General features: G+C 27.2%; 1 protein-coding gene across 1 annotated transcript in view; it reads left to right on the top strand.

The window, feature by feature from the left end:
• Positions 1–1616: 1616 nt before the first annotated feature.
• Positions 1617–18879, top strand: part of dsx-c73A (doublesex cognate 73A) — a 249029-nt gene continuing 231766 nt past the window's right edge. Inside the window, exon 1 of the mRNA XM_075306111.1 lies at positions 1617–3840. Within this exon, the coding sequence (XP_075162226.1) occupies positions 2353–3840 (1488 nt within the window). The 5' untranslated portion in view covers positions 1617–2352. The remainder of the gene's footprint in view (positions 3841–18879) is intronic.

The following is an 18879-nucleotide window of genomic DNA, read 5'->3' as shown; positions in this document are numbered from 1 at the left end:
CCATAAAGAGGTGTGCCGAAAACGGTAAGTATCGGTCCATATTTTAGTATAGCGCCCATAAGAACGATTTCCAGATTTAACTCCTTGGGTTTCTAGAAACCGTAGTTTTTATCTGATTTGCCTGAAATTCTAAATATTCTGGTATTTGAGGCTCACAAAAACGTGTATCGGATTAAGTTTTTATCGGTCCATTTGGTAATGCCTCCATATAGACCGATTTCACTTCTTGGGGGTGTAGAAGGCAAACTGATCATGAAAATTGCTTGAAACTCAATGTAAAATTTCCAGATTTTACTTCTACAGATTTAAGATTTCAAATCAAGACGTTATTTTATAATTTTCTTGCACACTTACAAGAGATGTTAATAATTCCTCTAAAACTCAAACAAAAATGGTTCTTATAAATCCAGAATCTGATATAGTCCTCATAGGTGAAATCTTTAAATTTATCTTCCGGAAGTGTCCTCAAGCCCTCCTGAAATTTCAAAGGAAACCCTAATATTTGGTTCATGGTGGTGGGTATTTAGGATTCGGCCCGGCCGAACTTACTGCTGTATATACTTGTTGACTCTTACTTTGCCTTAATTGGATAAGCTTTTCATTTCATTGTCTTTTCCAGAAAAGTATTTACCTTTAAGTTAAATGTATGTCATTAATATGTAATATAGACTTTATTTTGATTTTCAATAAATATATTTTGTAAATTTACCATACATATTAATTTGACCACATGTGTATCTAAACTCCAGACTACTATTCTCTTTGTAAAACATAGATATTTGTCGTTGTACTATACAAAAAAAAAAATAAAATAGTTTATGTATGCTACGCAAAATTTTATTTAGTATGTAGCGCACCCATATCTAGCTTCCATGGCAAAGGTCAAAAGAAGTTAGAAGCACGCTGGAGAGTCGTTACACCAAACTTACCGCTATATAAACTTGTTTTGTTTTTTAACAAATTTAAATAAATCAAAGCAAATTCTCTCCAATTCTCTATTTACGCTAAATCCAATAAATTCGATTAAACTTTTTATTTAATTCAATTAAACTGTTATTTTATGAGATTTATTTATTGATGGTCTTACTTTATTTCAAACCATGTACATGTATATGTACCTACCATCATATTACCTAGTTAACATAGTAAAGAGAGAACAACAACAAATATATGAAAAATTATTTAAAGCGTTCTCTTTTGATCATTGCAACCACAAGCAAGATGAAATAAGAGAGGGAGAGAGTGGGTAAAAGAAAGTTTCTCTTACAGACTGAGTATTACACAAAAGAAAGTAAAGCTATCCAAGTCTAGTCATTTGGTTCGAAACGAACATGCCTGATGAGAGTTAAAGTTGTCTCATAATCTAGTCTTAAACCTGCTAGCTGAATGCTGAATGCCTGTTGGATGGAGGGAGCTACACAATGTCAGCTCAATGAAAAGCCATGAACTTGGCCAAAAGTTGCAAAGGAAATATGTGTGGCGAGGTGATATAGTGGTAGCTAGATTGCTTTGGTTTCTTTGGTTTGCTGCTTGGTTGTTTGACCAAAGCCAGTGTTGTGTGTTCTGAATAAAGAGGTTGGATGAAAAATTTTTAAAAGACGCTGCAAAATCGAAACTCAAAACATTTGTACCACGGCGGTGCTACTATTTACAGGTCTACAACGTTGTACACCAACTAACCACCCTAGAACTACTTCGCATAGAGTTTTTTTTTCGGACTCTGCTCTGCTCTGATCCCCTTACATTAATTAACGAGGCCGTTTGTTCTTTCACTTGAGTGTAGATCAGCAGCAGCTTGTGATTCGTTCTGTTTCGGTTTTGTGGTTTTTTGTTCCTCTTTCTGTTCTGACTGTGACTGTGGAAAACTCTCAAGCGCGTTAACGGTTCGTGAAATTGGCTTAACAACGCAAACTTGAACTTTCTTCGGGCGCCTCAAACTCGCATTTGAAAATTCTCGTTTTGGACGTGAAGTTGTTTTCAACGGCCATACAAAAGCCCAAACAAAAAACCCGAGAAGAAGAAAAAAGAAAATACAACAAAAAAAAAACAAAGTGTGGTGACTAGTGCGAAGGCTTAAAACAAGAAAATTGGTTTATTAACTAGTGCTTCAACTCCAAATAGAAGCAACAGTGCTAACAACAACATCATCATCAGTCTAAAAAGAAAAACAGTTAGCTGACATTCATAACCTAAAGCAGCAGAATATAGAAATTTTAAATTGAAATAAAAAATCGAAAAAAATCTAACCCCCTTCAAAAAAAAAACGAATTTAAAATTCTCTAAAACCCAAAAAAAAAAATTAATATAAAAAATTAAAAAAAAAAATAAAACCATTAAAACAGTGTTGTAAAAATGGGTTATCAAAAATTATTGCAATCATTTCTCCTACTGATAGTATTCAACTCAGCCTTGACCTATGAGCAGAATTATCCTGGTGTAATTGAATTGGTAGGCTATAGTAATCGTAGAGCTCGTAATTACTATCAACCCACGGAGGAGCACTCTGTAGCCTCGGCTGCGGATCCCAAACTACAGGCTGACATTGAAACTGTGAGACAAAATATTGAAAAATACAATAAACTGCTGACCTTGGATACGAAAAATTTACCCGAATCCCAAAAGGATATGCTTGAAAGGATTGTTGAGCGTGTGGCCAGACTGAAGGAAACATTAGACATTAATGAGAAACTACTACAGGCCAATGCTAGCGTAACACAATCCACCGATAAATATTCGACCAGCGATGGGGAAGAGGAAAATTCTACTTTGATACCTAGCGATGTTACCGATGCATTTAATCCCACAAATGATGGACAGAAGACCGATGAGGGGGAGGAGGATGAAGGTAAAACGGAACCCACTTTGGTGTTAGATGAGACTACGCTTTTGCAATTACGAAATTCCATGGATAAATTGGCAGCAGCCCAAATGGCTACGATAACCACTTCGCAAACATCCAAACAATTAAATGAATTTCCTACCACCACTGAGATGAATGCGGCTGAAACCATGACATCCTTGGAGGAAAAAACAGAATCCCTGAACAGTTTACCCACGGAGAGTGAGGAATATGACATTACCACCTTGGAACCATCTACCGATACTACAGATGCTCAAGAGGAATTTGTGGCAGCACGATCGAATAATGTAGGCATTACAGCTGCTGCCGATGATACGGAAACCATGGCCACACTCACTACCACCATAGGTAGTCAAAGGACCTTGACAACTAGTGGTAAAATTAGAACTCGTGCCACAAAAAGGCCAACATCGACTAAAGGTTCCGGATCCAAGCGTAGACCTTCGACATCATCGGCTGCCAATAGCAATAACAAGGGGACCAGCAGCAAGCATAAAATTTCACATTCACCAGCGGCTGTAACAACACAACCCTCCTCCTCGTCAGCATATCCAAAAGTTGGCCACAAACCCATAGCTCAAGCTGCAGTACAACAATCCTATCAACAGCCCGCACCTGTAAAGACTCTGGCATCATTATCCTCGTCCTCATCATCCTCAGCTGCAGCATCATCATCGGATAAATACGCCTCTTCGGCTAGCACACCAGTAGCTGTCCCCTCATCCACTTCATATGCCAGCATTAATCCTGTTAATAATATGGCCTCATTGACCTCTTCAACATCATCATTGCCTGCAGCTACCTATGGATCTTTAGCCTCAAATAATCAGGATCTAGCCTATGATGCTCATGTCAATACATCAGCGATTATCGATAGTTTGAGCAATAATGGCCGTGAGGAATTCTATCAGCAACAGCAGCAAGCCAACCAGCAATTACAGAAACAAGGACTACAGAGTGGCCTAGTTACAAAAGATAAGGTAAGATAGGAGGATTCGATGGAATTTGAAATGAAACCAAAAGAGAATTAAAATAACCTGGATTTTTCACTAATTGTCTTGACTCCACAGAAAAACGCACCACAAAAAAAAAACTCAATTAAAATAATAATTAAATCTTAAAAAAAAACTATTCAAATTTAATTGATTCAGCTGATTTTTTGATTAAAACAAAAATCAATCACAATTATTTTTTATTGATATTGGTAATCATTTCTGTAATTGAAGAAATTTCAATTAAAAATTAATTGGATCAATGAATTTCGTGAGTGAAACCAAAAGGCAAATATGTCTTTTTCTGTGCATTTTTTTTTAACCTTTAATATAAATGTCGCTTAATATTGGATTTGGTCGCTAAAACTCAATTCATTTTTAAATGAGGCAATATATAGAAAAATTTGTCAAAAATTTATTTCTAAAGAAAATTTTCTCAAAATTTTATTTCTATTGAAAATTTTCTCAAACTTTTATTTCTATTGAAAATTTTCTCAAAACTTTATGTCTATAGAAAGTTTTCTCAAAATTTTATAGAAAATTTTGTCAAAATTTTATTACTGTAGAAAATTTTGTCAAAATTTTCTACAGTAATAAAATTTCTATAGAAAATTTTGTCAAAGTTTTATTTCTATAGAAAATTTTTCCAAATGTTGTCAAAATTTTATTTCTATAGAAAACTTTGTCAACATTTTATTTCTATAGAAAATTTTGCCAATTTTTTTTTCTATAGAAAATTTTGTCAAAATTTTATTTCTATAGAAAATTTTGTCAAAATTTAATTTCTATAGAAAATTTTGTCAAAATTTTATTTCTATAGAAAATGTTTTCAAAATTTTATTTCTATAGAAAATTTTGTCAAAGTTTTATTTCTATAGAAAATTTTGTTAAAATTTTATTACGATGGAAAACTTTGTCAACAATTTATTTCTATAGAAAATTTTGCCAACATTTTATTTATATAGAAAATGTTCTCAAAATTTTATTTCTATAGAAAATTTTGTCAAAATTTTATTTCTATAGAAAATTTTGTCAATATTTCATGTCTATAGAAAATTTTGTCAAAGTCTTATTTCTATAGAAAATTTTGTCAAAATTTTATTTCTATAGAAAATTTTGTTAAAATTTTATTTCCATAGAAAATTTTGTTAAAATTTTATTTCTCTAGGAAATTTTATAAAAATTTGATTTGATAAGACCCTAGCAGTCAAAGCATACAATTTTATTTCTAATTTTAGTGTAAATATAATTAATAAATAAATAAGTTTAATTTCTATTGAAAATTTATTTCTTCTTAAATTTAACTTCTATAGGAAATTTGTCCAAATTTCGTTTCTGTAGAAAATTTTGCCAAAATTTTATTTCTATAGAAACTTTTGTCAAAATTTTATTTCTATAGAAACTTTTGTCAAAATTTTATTTCTATAGAAAATTTTGTCAAAATTTTATTTCTATAGAAAATTTTGTCAAAATTTTATTTCTATAGAAAATTTTGTCAAAATTTTATTTCTATAGAAAATTTTGTCAAAATTTTATTTCTATAGAAAATTTTGTCAAAATTTTATTTCTATAGAAAATGTTGGCAAAATTTTATTTCTATAGAAGATTTTGGCAAAATTTTATTTCTATAGAAAATTTTTTCAAAATGTTATTTCTAGAGAAAATTTTCTCAAAATTTCATTTCTATCGAAAATTTTGTCAAAATTGTATTTCTATAGAAATTTTTCTGAAAATTTTATTACTATAGAAAACTTTGTCAACAATTTATTTCTATAGAAAATTTTGCCAACATTTTATTTCTATAGAAAATGTTCTCAAAATTTTATTTCTACAGCCAATTTTGTCAAAAATTTATTTCTATAAAAAATTTTGTCAAAATTCTATTTCTATGGAAAATTTTGTCAAAATTATAGAAAATGTTTTCAAAAATTTATTTCTATCGAAAATTTGTCAAAATTTTATTTCTATGGAAAATTTTGGCAAAATTTTATTTCTATAGAAAATGTTTTCAAAATTTTATTTCTATAGAAAATTTTGTCAAAATTTTATTTTTATAGAAAATTTTGTTAATTTTTTTTTCTATAGAAAATGTTGTCAAAATTTTATTTCTATAGAACATTTTGGCAAAATTTTATTTCTTAGAGAATTTTGGCAAAATTTTATTACTATAGAAAATTTTATTTCTATAGAAAATTTTGCCAAATTTTTATTTCTATAGAAAATTTTGTTAAAATTTTATTTCTATAAAAATTTTGCAAAAATTTTATTTCTATAGACAATTTTCTTAAAATTTTATTTCTATAGAAAGTTTTATTTCTATAGAAAATGTTGCCAAAATTTTATTTCTATAGAAAATTTTGTCAAAGTTTTATTTCTATAGAAAATTGTGCCAAAATTTTATTTCTATAGAAAATGTTTTCAAAATTTTATTTCTATAGAAAATTTTGTCAAAATTTTATTTCTATAGAAAATCTTGTTAAAATTTTATTTCTATAGAAAATTTTGTCAAAATTTTATTTCTATAGAAAACGTTTTCAAAATTTCATTTCTATAGAAAATTTTGTCAAAATTTTGTTTCTATAAAAATTTTGCCAAAATTTTATTTCTATAGAAAATTTTTTCAAAATTGTATTTCTATAGAAAATTTTCTCAAAATTTTATTTCTATAGAAAATTTTGTCAAAATTTTATTTCTATAGAAAATTTTATCAAAATTTTATTTTTATAGAAAATTTTGTCAAAATGTTATTTCTATAGAAAATTTTGTCAAAATGTTATTTCTATAGAAAATTTGGTCAAAATTTTATTTCTATAGAAAATTTTGTCAAAATCTTATTTCTATAGAAAATTTTGTCAAAATTTTATTTCTATAGAAAATTTTGTCAAAATGTTATTTTTATGGAAAATGTTGTCAAAATTTTATTTCTATAGAAAATTTTGTTAAAATTTTATTTCTATAGAAATTTTGTCAAAATTTTATTTCTATAAAAAATTTTGTCAAAATTTTATTTCTATAAAAAATTTTGCCAAAATTTTATTTCTATAGAATTTTTTTTTTAAATTTTAGTTTTATAGAAAATTTTGTCAAAGTTTTATTTCTATAGAAAATTTTATCAAAATTTTATTTCTATAGAAAATGTTGTCAACATTTTATTTCTATAGAAAATTTTCTCAAAGTTTCATTTCTATAGAAAATTTTGTCAAAATTTTATTTGTATAGAAAATTTTGTCAAAATTTTATTTCTATAGAAAATTTTGTCAAAATTTTATTTCTATAGAAAATTTTGTCACAATTTTATTTCTATAGAAAATTTTCTCAAAGTTTTATTTCTATAGAAAATTTTCTCAAAATTTCATTTCTATAGAAAATTTTGTCAAAATTTTATTTCTATAGAAAATTTTGTCAAAATTTTATTTCTATAGAAAATTTTGTCAAAATTTTATTTCTGTAGAAAATTTTGTCAAAATTTTATTTCTATAGAAAATTTTCTCAAAATTTCGTTTGTATAGAAAATTTGGCAAAATGTTATTTCTATAGAAAATGTTGTCAAAATTTTATTTCTATAGAAAATTTTGTCAAAATGTTATTTCTATAGAAAATGTTGTCAAAATTGTATTTCTATTTTCTCAAAATTTTATTTCTATAGAAAATTTTGTCAACATTTTATTTCTATAGAAAATTTTATTTCTATAGAAAATTTTGTCAAAATTTTATTTCTATAGAAAATGTTGCCAACATTTTATTTCTATAGAAAATTTTGTCAAAATTTTATTTCTATAGAAAATGTTGCCAACATTTTATTGTTGTAGAAAATTTTGTCAAAATTCTATTTTTATAGAAAATTTTGTCAAAATTTTATTTCTATAGAAAAATTTGCCAACATTTTATTTCTATAGAAAATTTTATAAAATTTTATTTCTATAGAAGAACAGTAATTTTTTATTTGAAAAATAAAAATTTTGTAACAAAAATTTTGTTTGGTGATAAAGGTTTGAATTTTTCGGAGAAATTAAAATAACTGTAACAAAAGAACAACGTTTACGATATCCGTTTGCCAAACGTGTTTTTTTTTCTGTGCATGCATAATGCACCATGGACCTATATAATAGATCATATGGTTGGATTCTGACTAACTGAAGAAAATTTCATATTTATTATTGAATGATGACATTTTTGATTCTAATGCAACAGCAATAAATCGACCATAAAGAGAATCTGGCAGACGCAGACAGACAGAAAATCAAATTAAACGACATGAGAAAACTCATTTGCCACAGCTAGAGGGCGACATTATGGTTCCGTTGTCATTACTACAATAGGTAAGGCCACCACCACTTTTACCTCCAATGTCATTGGCAAATGGAAGGCAAGCACCACTTATGATGGTTGAATGCTTCAGTGGATGCTACTGTTACTGCTGCTGCTGTTTGTGGGGGTTTCATGCTTGTTTGAATGTGACTTTCGTCTCCTTCATGAAGTCTACGATCCAAATCTGAAGATACAATAACAAAAAATCATAACATACAGAATATTACATGCACATCATCTGAATAAAAATTCTCGTTTGTACTTCCAAATGAACTATAGTCCCTTGAAGAAGAACAGGAACGAAAGATAAGTGGAATAGATCTATTAAAGGAACAGCAACAATTGACTTAGTAGTTATAAATTGCATCAATTGTCATTGGAATAGGATCATTGTTCGATTAATATACACGGAGAGAAACAATAATTGTGGGTGAATGAATAACGCAAAAGATGCAGCTAAACTCAAAACAAAAATTATTTGAATTCAAAGATATTGAGCCATAAGGATTTTGTTAAGCCAAAGACACTGCTTCTTTAAAATAAATAAATTTTTAGGTATATTTGCCTTTAAATCTAGGCTCTATAAATTTTAATTTAGGATACTATCTCATTTATTGACTTTTCGTTCTTTTTTTTGTGATTATCAACAGATATATTCATGTACAAATAAATGTCACTTTAACAATTCAAATTAACATATAAGAGATGCATCAAAGCAAAAAAGGTTTTCTTAATTTCAAAAAATTGTTTATCTTGATTTCAACAATTCAATATTAAAGTTAGTAAAGGGTGATTTTTAAGAGCTATAGGAAAATTAAAAAAAACACACACACATACACAACTAGAACTCAGTAAAAAGCAAGAAATCTTTATTTGCTTCGATAGAACGGTCAATTGAAGATTATTTCAAGCAAGTGATGACCGTGCCCGGCAAACTCTTTCTAAAATATCGGCCGGCATCCCACCAAAAATAATCTACTAAAACTTTAAGAAATTCAATCTACCAAATCAAAAGGAAAAACTTATTTTGAAGCTTTTGAAAAAATGTTTTTTCTTCGAATAAATGAATGATCTCTCGACAATTTGTTGGGTGTATAAATACCCATGTATTGTAAATGTGTCGAAAAGGCTACTTGTTCAAAAAGGGATAACTTACTCATAGAGGACATTGATACTATTAAATAATACGAAAATTAAAATTTTTAAAGATTTTGAATTATTAGAAAATTTTGTCAAAATTTTATTTCTGTAGAAAATTTTCTCAAAATTTTATTTCTATAGAAATTTTTCTCAAAATTTTATTTCTGTAGAAAATTTTCTCAAAATTTTGTTTCTATAGAAACATTTTTATTTCTATAGAAGTTGGAGAGAAATGTTTTGCTAAATTTACTAAAACATCAAAAATACTACCAATCTACCAAACTATAAAAAATCTTTTCTACCATTTTTGGTAGAGTTCTACCAACTGTGGTAATCGTGCTTCCAATGCGTCAATTAAAGCGGGCTTGTCTCTGTACACTGAAAAAAATATTGTCGTGAGGTCAAAGATTTCATGTCTTTAAAATACGAATGCAAATTTTGCTTAGCACGGAAGACGCAATTCTCTACCATAAAGTTTTTTTCCTTGTCCAAAAGTCGATAAACTTTTCAATGAAATCGTATTATCCTTATAATTACCGGGAGCCACCGTGGTGCAATGGTTAGCATGCCCGCCTTGCATAGACAAGGTCGTGGGTTCGATTCCTGCTACGACCGAACACCAAAAAGTTTTTCAGCGGTGGATTATCCCACCTCAGTAATGCTGGTGACATTTCTGAGGGTTTCAAAGCTTCTCTAAGTGGTTTCACTGCAATGTGGAACGCCGTTCGGACTCGGCTATAAAAAGGAGGTCCCTTGTCATTGAGCTTAACATGGAATCGGGCAGCACTCAGTGATAAGAGAGAAGTTCACCACTGTGGTATCACAATGGACTGAATAGTCTAAGTGAGCCTGATACATCGGTCTGCCACATAACCTAACCTAACCTATTATCCATTTGTCACCAAAAAAAATAATATTTTTACTCCAAAATCACAGTTAATTTCCTTTAAATTAAGAACTATTAATTTCTGGCTTCATGTCTTAAATAAAACACATTTTAAGCATTCGTAGTAAAAATTTAATAAATTACTATGCAATATCGAAATCTAATTTTGGAATATATAAAAATTTACATTATGTTAATTTCAAACGGTTGTATTTGGCTCGATGTTTGGAGGAAAGGTATCAACTAAAGTGGTTTGTTTTCTTTAAATAAAGTTTATTTACATCAGCTCATTGTGTGTGCTAAACAATGAGGTCTATAAATAGAACTGCTTGATTGTATCTGTTGCTTGTGCGATAATTGAATCATAATATCAATATGAGCTAAATGGTCCAGTGTGTTTGCTGTCAAACTGTATGAAGATTTTTGAAAAAAAAATTATAAAATTGAATATTTGCAACGCTGTTAATATTACAGAAAACTGTTGAAAAGTAAATCACGTTGAAGGGAGAATGATATGTAGAAAGATGCAATTGACCAAAAAATTTAAAAAAATATATACCTTGAGTTAAAAACTATACAGGTTCATAAGCGAAGGCGTCATCGCTGCGATGATATTGAAGATATTGGGTGAATGAACGGAAATGCGAAACATGCGGTGAAAAAATATTTAAGTGCTATTAAAGATTATGCCAGCTAAATTTTAATTTACAAAATATTAAAGACTAATTTCGTTAAAATAATGAAATTTTAATTAAAACTAATTTTATAATCTTTCCTTCAAGTCGTATGTCTTTAAGACAAATTTTCCTTAAAGTAAAGAAACACATTTTTGATTTAAAGAAATCGTCCTTAAATTCACTGAAATATTGAATTTTTAGATTTAAGATAAAAATGCTTCAAATATAGGCTATGTCTTATTTTGAGGACTTAGTATCTTTGGTTTAAGGTTTTTTTGGAATTAAGAAAATATTTTTATACCCACCACCATAGGATGGGGGGTATATTAACTTTGTCATTCCGTTTGTAACACATCGAAATATTGCTCTAAGACCCCATAAAGTATATATATTCTGGGTCGTGGTGAAATTCTGAGTCGATCTGAGCATGTCCGTCCGTCTGTTGAAATCACGCTAACTTCCGAACGAAACAAGCTATCGACTTGAAACTTAGCACAAGTAGTTGCTATTGATGTAGGTCGGATGGTATTGCAAATGGGCCATATCGGTCCACTTTTACGTATAGTCCCCATATAAACGGACCCCAAAATTTAGCTTGCGAGGCCTCAAAGAGAAGGAAATTTCATCCGATCCGGCTGAAATTTGGTACATGGTGTTAGTATATGGTCTCTAACAACCATGCAAAAATTGGTCAACATCGGTCCATAATTATATATAGCCCCCATATAAACCGATCCCCCGATTTGGCTTGCGAGGCCTCTAAGAGAAGCAAATTTCATCCGATCCGGCTGAAATTTGGTACATGGTGTTAGTATATGGTCTCTAAGAACCATGCGAAAATTGGTCCATATCGGTCCATAATTATATATAGCCCCCATATAAACCGATCACCAGATTTCACCTCCGGAACCTCTTGGAAGACCAAAATTCATCTCATTTAGTTGAAATTTGGTACGTGGTGTTAATATATGGCCTCAAACTCCCATGCAAAAATTGGTCGATATAGGTGCATAATTATATATAGGCCCCATATAAACCGATCCGCAGATTTGACCTCCAGAGCCCCTTGGAAGAGCAAAATTCTTCCCATTCGGTTGGAATTTGGTACGTGATGTTAGTATATGGTATCCAACAACCATGAAGGAATTGGTTCCTATCAGTCCATAATTATATATAGCTCCCATATAAACCGATCCCCAGATTTGACCTCCGGTGCCTTTGGAGAAGCAAAATTCATCCGATCTGCTTGAAATTTGGTACGTGGTGGTATTATATGATATTTACCAACCATGCCAAAAGTGGTCCATATCAGTCCATAATCGTACATAGCCCCATATAAACCGATCCCGAGATTTGGTTTTGGAACCTCTTGGAGGAGCAAATTTCATCCGAGTGAGTTGAAATTTGGTACATTGTGCTAGTATATGGTCGTTAACAACCATGCCTAACTAGGTCCATATCGGTCTATAGTTATATATGGCCCTCACATAAATCGATCCCCAATCACACAAAAATTGGTCCATATCAAGTTCATAATTGTATATAGTCCCCATATAAGCGACCCCCATATTTCAATTCTGGCTCTCTACTTACAAAAAGTCAATATCGATTCGTAATTATTTATAAACTTAACTATACATAACTTTTTTGTCTAATATATACTATGTATGGACTAAATCACAATTTAGAAAACGATGTTAAGAAGTTTTAAGATACCACAACCCAAGTAATTCGATTGTGGATGACAGTCTTTCGTAGAAGTTTCTACGCAATCCATGGTGGTGGGTACATAAGATTCGGCCTGGCCGAACTTGCGGCCGTATATACTTGTTTACTTTAAAGTATCCGTTATAATTTGGATTTTTAAATGGCGAAAATAGAACGAAAATTCGATAAATAAGATCTATATCCTAATTTTAATTTTATTGATCCTAGATTTAAAGCCTGATAGGTCCCTAAAAAATGTATTTATTTGTAAGGACGAATTTCTTTGAAATATAGAAATTCTAGTTTGCTTTAAATTGAAGACAAGGATCTTTGAAATTTGCGTCAGTCCGTTAAAGACGTATGTCTTCAAAGTAAAGCAAATTTCTCTTAGAGTAAAGAAAAACTTTTTAAAGAAATAATCTTTAAATAAGCTGATATATTGAATTTTTGGGTTAAAGATAAAAAAGCTACAAAAATAGGCTTATACTTATTTTGAGGGTTTTGCACCTTTTTTTTTAAATCAAGAAAATATATTTTGTGCTTCAAGTATTTGCTATAATTTGGGATTTTAAATTGAAATTTATTTGTACATTATTACCTCTGCTGATATATCGCAAAGGGACAACGAAAATTAGATAAATGAGAAATAAAAACTGAGAAGATAAAAAAGCTTCAAATTTGAGGGTTTTGCATCTTTTGTTTAAAGTTTGGTTTGGGGTTTTAAATTGAAATTAATTTGCACATTAATACCTCTGCTAAAATATAGCAAAAGGAGAACGAAAATTCAACAAATGAGAACTTTATTCTAATTTTAAGTTTCTAGAGCCATGATTTAAAGGCAAAAAGGCTTTATTTCAAAGAAACTGCATCATTGGCTCGGAATCAATACCAACATCTTTAAGGGAAGGTCAAAATATGTGAATTTAAGTAAACTTTTGTTTGTGAGTGTACCTAACACAAATATTTTACTCCATTATGTTAGCTTTAAGTAACTGTTGCAAATGTCATGCTAGTTCGGGTGGGGGGTGGTGGGTTGGAGGTTTGTGTCCCTCGTCTTGAATATTCGAGTTGTGTGTGCTTTGCTCCCATCTCACCTGTCACAGAATTCAACCGTTTGCTACCTTTTTTTCTGTGTGAATATAGAAAGCCATGCTTTATATCTTTAGCTCAATTCTATGGCATGCAGCCACCTATCCCATGAGCCAACTACTTGACATTCGAGGTGCTCTAATAACTTTGGAATATAAAATGCACACAAATTCGATTTATTGCCATACGAACGAATACTTTTGGTTTACCTGTTTGTCCGTCTCTACGTTAGTCTGTCCAGTTGAGCACACGGCATAGGTACCTCATGCTGTACAACTTGTGATTTGTACCGAAACGAAGTAGCATAAATGGGGGGATTGCTATTTTTGGTTTTTACTTCTAAATCTGTATTAAAGCAAGTTAAAAAGAAATTGTTTGTGGCCTATTCACAGTGCATTGTTACTTTATCCAAACTAAGAGCAGTTCTAAGTGATTGATGATGACATTCGTGAGTTCGATAAACGCTGTCCATTGCGTAGACTATGCCACAGGCCAATTAAAAAAAATATTTAATAAAATTTTGGGAAATTTTTCCATAGGAATAAAATTTTAAATAAATTTCTATAGAAATAAAATTTTACGAAAAAATTTCTATAGAAATAAAATTTTATAAAAAAAATTCTATAGAGATAAAATTTTACAAAAATTTTCTATAGAAATAAATTTTACAAAAATTTTCTATAGAAATAAAATTTTACTAAAAAAATTCTATAGAAATAAAATTTTATAAAAAAATTCTATAGAGATAAAATTTTACAAAAATTTTCTATAGAAATAAAATTTTACAAAAATTTTCTATAGAAATAAAATTTTACAAAATTTTTCTATAGAAATAAAATTTTACAAAAAATTTTCTATAGAAATAAAATTTTGACAAAATTTTCTATAGAAATAAAATTTTGCCAACATTTTCTATAGAAATAAAATTTTGACAAAATTTTCTATAGAAATAAAATTTTGACAAAATTTTCTATAGAAATAAAATTTTGACAAAATTTTCTATAGAAATAAAATTTTACAAAAAATGTCTACAGAAATTAAATTTTGACAAATTTTCTATAGAAATAAAATTTTCTATAGAAATAACATTTTGACAAAATTTTCTATAGAAATAAAATTTTGACAAAATTTTCTATAGAAATAAAATTTTACAAAAAATTTCTACAGAAATAAAATTTTGACAAAAGTTTCTATAGAAATAAAATTTTACAAAAAATTTCTACAGAAATAAAATTTTGACAAAAGTTTCTATAGAAATAAAATTTTAACAAAATTTTCTAAAGAAATTAGATTTTTTTTAAATATTTTTGAGTGTTGTTGACCTATTTTATGTTTATTCTGATTATTAATTTTGTTCGGCTTAGACAAAATCCCAGAATATTAAAACAAATCAATAATCGATTGTTTCTATGACCTCAAGCCGAACAAAATTAATAATCAGAAATGAAATTTTGACAAAATTTTCTATAGAAATAAATTTTTGACAAAATTTTTTATAGATATAAAATTTTGGCAAATTTTTTTTAGAAATAAAATGTTGACAAAATTTTCTATAGAAATACAATTTTGACAACATTCTTTAGAAATAAAATTTTGACAAAATTTTCTATAGAAATAAAATTTTGACTAAATTTTCTATAGAAATAAAATTTTGACTAAATTTTCTATAGAAATACAATTTAAAAAAACAGAGGATGTAAAATCTTTGAAATAAGTTGTAGCCTAAATTTGTATTTTTTTACCTTTAATTTGGAAATAAAATTTGGACAAAATTTTCTATAGAAATAAAATTTTGACAAAATTTTCTATAGAAATTAAATTTTGACAAAATTTTCTATAGAAATAAAATTTTGACAAAAGTTTCTATAGAAATAAAATATTTTCTATAGAAATATAAAAATAAAATTTGGACAAAATTTTCTATAGAAATAAAATTTTGACAAAATTTTCTATCGAAATTAAATTTTGACAAAATTTTCTATAGAAATAAAATTTTGACAAAATTTTCTATAGAAATAAGATTTTGACAAAATTTTCTATAGAACTAACATTTTGACAAAATTTTCTATAGAAATAAAATATTGACAAAATTTTCTATAGAAATAAAATTTTGAGAAAGATTTGTCTAGAAATAACATTTTGAAAAAATTTTCTATAGATAAAATTTTGGCAAAATTTTCTCTAGAAATAACATTTTGAAAAAAATTTCTATAGATAAAATTTTGGCAACTTTTTCTAGAGAAATAAAATTTTGCTAAAAGTTTCTAAAGAAATAATATTTTGACAAAATTTTCTATAGAAATAAAATTTTGACAAATTTTTCTATAGAAATAAAATTTTGACAAAATTTTCTATAGAAATAAAATTTTGACTAAATTTTCTATAGAAATAAAATTTTGACTAAATTTTCTATAGAAATAAAATTTTGACAAAATTTTCTATAGAAATAAGATTTTGACAAAATTTTCTATAGAAATAAGATTTTGACAAAATTTTGTATCGAAATAAAAATGTTGACAAAATTTTCTATAGAAATAAAATTTTGACAAAATTTTCTATAGAAATAAAATTTTGACAAAATTTTCTATGGAAATAAAATTTTGACAAAAATTTCTATAGATAAAATTTTGGCAAAATTTTCTATAGAAATAAAATTTTGGCAAAATTTTCTATAGAAATAAAATTTTGACAAAAATTTCTATAGAAATAAAATTTTGAGAAAATTTTCTATAGAAATAAAATTCGGACAAAATTTTCTATAGAAATGAAATTTTGACAAAATTTTCTGTAGAAATACAATTTTGAAAAAAATTTTTTATAGATAAAAAATTTTGGCAAAATTTTTTTTAGAATATAAATGACAAAGTTTTCTATAGAAATAAAATTTTGATAAAGATTTCTCTAGAACTAACATTTTGAAAAAATTTTCTATAGATAAAATTTTGGCAACGTTTTCTATAGAAATAAAATTTTGTTAAAACTTTCTATAGAAATAATATTTTGACAAAATTTTCTATAGAAATAAAATTTTGACAAATTATTCTATAGAAATAAAATTTTGAAAAAAATTTCTATAGAAATAAAATTTTACAAAAAATTTCTACAGAAATAAAATTTTGGCAAAAGTGTCTATAAAAATCAAATTTTAACAAAATTTTCTATAGAAATGAAATTTTGACAAAACTTTCTATAGAAATAAAACTTTGACAAATTTTCTATAGAAATAAAATTTTGACAAAAAATTTTAGAAAAATCAAATTTTGAGAAAATTTTCTATAGAAATAAAATGTTGACAAAATTTTCTATAGAAATAAATTTTTGGCAAAATTTTCTATAGAAATAAAATTTTTACAAAAATTTCTATAGATAAAATTTTGGCAAAATTTCCTATAGAAATAAAATCTTGACAAAATTTTCTATTGAAATAAAATTTTTTACTAAATTTTCTATAGCAATAAAATTTTGAGAAAATTTTCTATAGAAATAAAATTCGGACAAAATTTTCTATAGATATGAAATTTTGACAAAATTTTCTGTAGAAATACAATTTTGACAAAATTTTTAATAGATATAAAATTTTGGCAAAATTTTTTTAGAAATAAAATGTTGACAAAATTTTTTATAGAAATAAAATTTTGACAAAATTTTCTATAGAAATAAAATTTTGAAAAAATTTTCTATAGAAATAAAATTTTACAAAAAATTTCTACAGAAATAAAATTTGGCAAAATTTTCTATCGAAATAAAATTTTGGCAAAATTTTCTATAGAAATAAAATTTGGACAACATTTTCTATAGAAATAAAATTTTACCAAAATTTTATTTCTATAGAAAATTTTGTCAAAATTTGATTTCTCTAAAATTTTTTGTCAAAATTTTATTTCTATAGAAAATTTTGTCAAAATTTGATTTCTCTAAAAGTTTTGGCAACATTTTATTTCAATAGAAAATTTGTCAAAGTTTTATGTCTATAGAAAGTTTTGTCAAAATTTCATTTCTATAGAAAATTTTGTTGAAATTTTATTAGTGTAGAAATTTTGGCAAAATTTCCTATAGAAATAAAATTTTTCCAAAATTTTCTATAGAAACAAAATTTTGACAAAATTTTTACAAAATTTTCTATAGAAATAAAATTTTGACAAAATTTTCTATAGAAATAAAATTTTGACAAAATTTTCTATAGAAATAAAATTTTGACAAAATTTTCTATAGAAATCATGTTGTACTTAGAGAACTATATTAGTTAAAATTTCCTAAAATAAACCTACATCTTCTTTTATGGTGAGTTCACTTCTTCCTCATTCTGACATTGAAGTTTTACTGCCATTTAGTTCATAAAGTTTTCGAGACATACTCCGAGTAAAGAAAAAATCGTTAGGCTGGCGAAAATTTCTTAGAAAGTGTTAAAAATAAAGTAAAACAAAATAAGGTTTTGCAATAAATATAAGTTAATTTTAGCATCAGTTCTCCAACAGACTTTTTTCTGTGTATATCCAGTCATTTGGAAGCTTGGGTCTCTCTCTGGAATTCGGCACAGGAGCAAAATTTTGTCGTTTTTGTTCTGCTATTACTGTACGTGGAATCACGTTCAGGTTTATTCATTGCGACTATACTCTTTTCTGTGTCTATTATGATTTTTCTTATATTTTTAATTACTTATATACAAAATTGCGTTACACAACGTTGCCGAAATTCACAGAAATTTACTACAAGATGTGAAAATGTCATTGCAATATTTTTATAAACTCAAAAAATAGTTTATTTGGATCTTAAGATTTTGACCTTCCATTAAGGATTTTGGTATTGATTCCGAGCCAAAGGTGCGTTGTTTTAATGAAGAACTTTTTTTTTATTTCTTTAAATCTAGGATGAATACAATCAATATTACGATTCAGAATTTTTATTCTCTTTTCGCGGTTTATTAATAAAGCTATTCACGCACAAAAAAATCCTAATTGTAATGGATATTTCAAAGTGAAAAAATATTTTCTTAATTAAAAAAAAAAAAAAACTTTAAACCAAAGATGCTAAATCCTCAAAATAAGTTTTAGCCTGCATTTGAAGTGTTTTTTCTCTTAAATCTAAATATTCAATATTTTACTTAATTTAAGGACGATTTCGATAAATCAAGAATGGGTTTCTTTACTTTAACGGAAATTTGACTTAGTTCAAAGACATACGACTTTAACGGAGAGACCCAAATTTCCAAAATTTGTGTGC

The sequence above is a fragment of the Haematobia irritans genome, chromosome 4 (genome assembly GCF_050003625.1).
Source record: "Haematobia irritans isolate KBUSLIRL chromosome 4, ASM5000362v1, whole genome shotgun sequence".
NCBI lineage: Eukaryota > Metazoa > Arthropoda > Insecta > Diptera > Muscidae > Haematobia > Haematobia irritans.
The sequence above is the reverse complement of the archived record's forward strand: the minus strand, read 5'-3'. Positions and strand labels throughout refer to the sequence as shown.